General features: G+C 66.2%; 1 protein-coding gene across 2 annotated transcripts in view; it reads left to right on the plus strand.

Moving 5' to 3' along the window:
* IKZF4 (IKAROS family zinc finger 4) overlaps positions 1-2,515 on the plus strand; it is a 20,091-nt gene extending 17,576 nt beyond the window's left edge. For both annotated transcript variants that reach the window (XM_027703526.1, XM_027703525.1), the window contains 3 exons: positions 95-244; positions 1,151-1,282; positions 1,717-2,515. In XM_027703526.1, coding sequence (XP_027559327.1) covers positions 95-244; positions 1,151-1,282; positions 1,717-2,432 — 998 coding nt within the window. In that variant the 3' untranslated portion in view covers positions 2,433-2,515. The remainder of the gene's footprint in view (positions 1-94; positions 245-1,150; positions 1,283-1,716) is intronic.
* Positions 2,516-3,666: the final 1,151 nt, after the last annotated feature.

Raw genomic sequence — 3,666 nt, forward strand, 5'->3', positions numbered from 1 at the left:
CCCCCCCCCGCGAGTCGCGTCCAGCCCCTCCCCGGTCCCTCCAGCGAGGATCCATCCCCGTTCTCACATCCGGGCTCTGCTTTTCCCTTTCCAGTCTCCTCCCCCACCGTCGGCAAACCCTACAAGTGCAACTACTGCGGCCGGAGCTACAAGCAGCAGAGCACGTTGGAGGAGCACAAGGAGCGCTGCCACAGTTACCTCCAGAGCCTCAACCCCGAGCCGCAGGCGCTGCCCGGGCAGCAAGGTCGGTGCCGGGGGGGGTCCCGGAGCCCCGATGCCCCCCCGGGTCCGGGGAAGGCCGGGAGGCGGCTCCCGGCGGGGTGGGAAATGGGAGCGCGGGGTCACTCCCCGGCCCCCGGATGGTGGGGTTGAGTTTTGGGGACGGGGTTGAGTTCTGGGGAGATGTTTCCCCCAAAAAAGGGGGTGCTGCGGGGGGGGGGAAGTGCCCCCGGTGGGCTCCGTGCCCCGGGTCTGGGGCAGGAGGTGCGATGAGCCTGTGCTGGGCGATGCCACGAACCTGCCAGTGCAGAGTGACCTCCCGGGCTCCTCCCGGGTTCCTCTGGACCCCAAAGCCCCGAACCCAAACGCTCCCCAGCCCCTATTTCCAGCGCAAGAACTACCAGGAGCGTTTTCCCCGAGCTGTGGTGCCCCGAGCTGGGGTTCACCCCTGGGGCCCGTGTCCCGGCGGGCACAAAGTGTGGCTCGGGAGCTCCTCGGGAGCTGCAGGGAGGGCAGAATTCCCTGGCAGAGAGCCAGGAACGGGGCCTCGCCGGCTCCTCACCCTCCTGGGCTCGGACAGGGAGACACAGGGAGGTTCCCCGTGCTCAGGGCCGGGGTCCCCCGGGAATGTGGGAGCTGCCCCGGCCTCGCCTGCCCCGCCGGGGGTGAGAACTCGAGGGCACTTCGATCCGTTGAAGCAGCTCCTCTTCCCAAGGCGGCAGGAGCGGGCCCGGCCGGACGGAGGAGGGATGCGGACCGGCTGCCGGCGCTCCCCTGCGCCCGACCACCGACGGGGTAAGCGGGGGGTCCGGCAGCCGGTCCGTAGGTCCGTCCCAGCTGGCAGAGGGCAGGAGCGGCGCACCCGGGTGGCAGCGAGCCCGTCCCCTGTCCCGCCGTGCCCGCTGACCCGGCCCCTCCCTTCTCCCTCCAGGTGAGGAGATGCGGGACCTGGAGATGGTGCCCGACTCCCTGCTGCACCCCTCGGCCGAGCGGCCGACCTTCATCGACCGCCTGGCCAACAGCTTCACCAAACGGAAACGCTCCACGCCGCAGAAATTCGTGGGTAAGGGGATGTGCCCTCAGGGGGAACAGGGAGACACCGGCGCTGCCGGGACCCCCCGGGAGCTGAGACCCCCTCCTTGGGCTGGGCTGGGGTTCGCTCCGGCCTCTGCTCTGGGATGGGGTCGGTGTTGGACACGGTGCTGGGAGGAGAAGGGACATGAGGGGGTGTGGGTGGTCATTCCAACCCCAAACCTGCCTGTCCAACACCACTCTCTAATATGGGGGGGTGGGTGGTATCCCAAATCCAAATGCACCTGTTCCAACACTGCTCTCTGATATGGGGGTTATCCCAACCCCAAACCTGCCCTTTCCAACACTGTTCTCTGATAATGGGGTTATCCCAAATCCAAACCCACCCGTTCCAACGCTGCTCTCTGATAATGGGGTTATCCCAACCCCAACCCCGCCCGTCCCAACGCCGCTCTCCTCCCGCAGGGGAGAAGCAGATGCGCTTCGCCCTCTCCGAGCTGCCCTTCGACGTGAACTCCAGCTTCGAGAAGGACGTGGAGGTGGTCTCGGCCCACCACCCCCTGGACGCCTCCTACGGCGGCCCCCTGTCCCTGCTGGGGGGGGAGCACCTGCGCTCGCTGCGCCTGCCCCCCACAAACTGCATCTCCGAGGTCACCCCCGTCATCAGCTCCGTCTACACCCAGATCCAGGCGCTGCCGGCGCGGCTGGAGCTGCCGGGGGGCCGCGAGGCCGCCGAGGGCCACGACGAGGTGCCCGACGGGGTGTCGGTGGTGTTCCGGGCCCGGGAGCCCAGCGGGTCTCCCTCCAACGGCTGCCAGGACTCCACGGACACGGAGAGCATCCACGAGGAGCGGAGCTCGCAGCTGGCGCCGGGGAGCAGCCGGCACAGCCCCGCCTACGCCAAAGAGGAGCCCAAGGGGCCGGAGGGACCCCCGGGCGCCCGGTGCACCCCCAGCTCCGCCAAAGAATCCCTGCGGGTGCTCAACGAGGACGGGGAGCAGCTCCGGGCCTTCAAGTGCGAGCACTGCCGGATCCTCTTCCTGGACCACGTCATGTTCACCATCCACATGGGCTGCCACGGCTTCAGAGACCCTTTCGAGTGCAACATCTGTGGCTACCACAGCCAGGACCGGTACGAGTTCTCCTCCCACATCGTGCGGGGCGAGCACAAAATCGGCTGAACCCCCTCCGGGCCCCCCCAGCCCAGCCCAGCCCACCCCCCTCCTCAGTTCTCCCCCTGTCTCTAGCGCAGCCCCTCCATCCCTAGGGCATGGAACTGTTGGTTTTTTCTTTTATACTCCTTTGCACTGACTTTGGCTACAAAAAGTATTTAAAAAAAAATTTTTTTCAATAATTAAAAAAAAAAAAACAAACAAAAACAAACCACGAACCAACCGGCCCCGCCAAGGGGGAGCCCTTAATCTGCCTTTTTATAAACGGAGTTATTTAAATATTGAATATTAACGGACTTTTTTGTGCTTTCCCCCCACCTCCCGAGCCTCCTTCCGTTATTTATTAAGCTTTTGAGTTTCCCTTTTTGTAACTCTCTCGGTTTTTTTACCCAAAGAAAGTCTCATCTGAACCTTTGAGACTGTTCCCCCCCGTCCTGCCCCATCGGCTCCTCTCCGAGCCCATTCCTTGGTGCGAGCCCGGCATTGCCCGTCCCCATTCCCGGGCAAAGGAAACCTCAAATTAGGTGCTAAACCCCCACGGGACCCCCCCAGTGCCCAGCCTGACCCCCCCCAGCCCGGCGGGAGCCGCTGCATCCCGAGCTTTGTCCGGGAAACCCCCGGAGTGGGATGTGGGGACCCCCCCCAGGCTGCCCCGGCGCCTTCCCAGCTCCCCCCTCGTGGGGTTCAGAGCCCCCCGACCCCACGGGGGGGTGTTGGGGGTCCACGTCCTCCCCAAGAGTGAAGGACGGATCCATCCTGTTCCTGGGATCTCCTCCTCCTGCTCTTCCTCGGCACAGGCCGGAATCTGCTGCAGGGCAGGACCCCCCCGGGGGACCCCAGGTCCGGCAGGACCCCCCCCGGGGGACCCCAGGTCCGGCCCCCCCTCGCTCCCCCCAGCATTCCCGGGGCTCGGCGGGGTCTCCGTGCTCTCCCGGTGCTCCCGTTCCCGCAGGGAGCAGCCGGAGCTCCCCAGGACCCTCGAGTTTGGGTCCGACGCCCCCAACACACCCCCTTTTCCCCCGGGATGATCCCGGGGGCAGTTTGCCGGGATCCAGGCAGATTCCAGGGGCGGGTTCCATTCCCAGTTAGGGACTCCCAGTCCTGTGGCTGGGGGCTCTGGAGCGGGGGCCCCTCTGGGATGGGATCCCACCAGGAGAAGGGATCGGGCAGGGCCGGGGCAGCAGCGAGAACCAAAAACCCCGGGCTGAGCCCCCCCCCTCGGAGCTGGGGGACCCCCAACCTC

Source organism: Neopelma chrysocephalum, unplaced genomic scaffold, assembly GCF_003984885.1.
Source record: "Neopelma chrysocephalum unplaced genomic scaffold, ASM398488v2 Primary Assembly neopelma1_233, whole genome shotgun sequence".
NCBI lineage: Eukaryota > Metazoa > Chordata > Aves > Passeriformes > Pipridae > Neopelma > Neopelma chrysocephalum.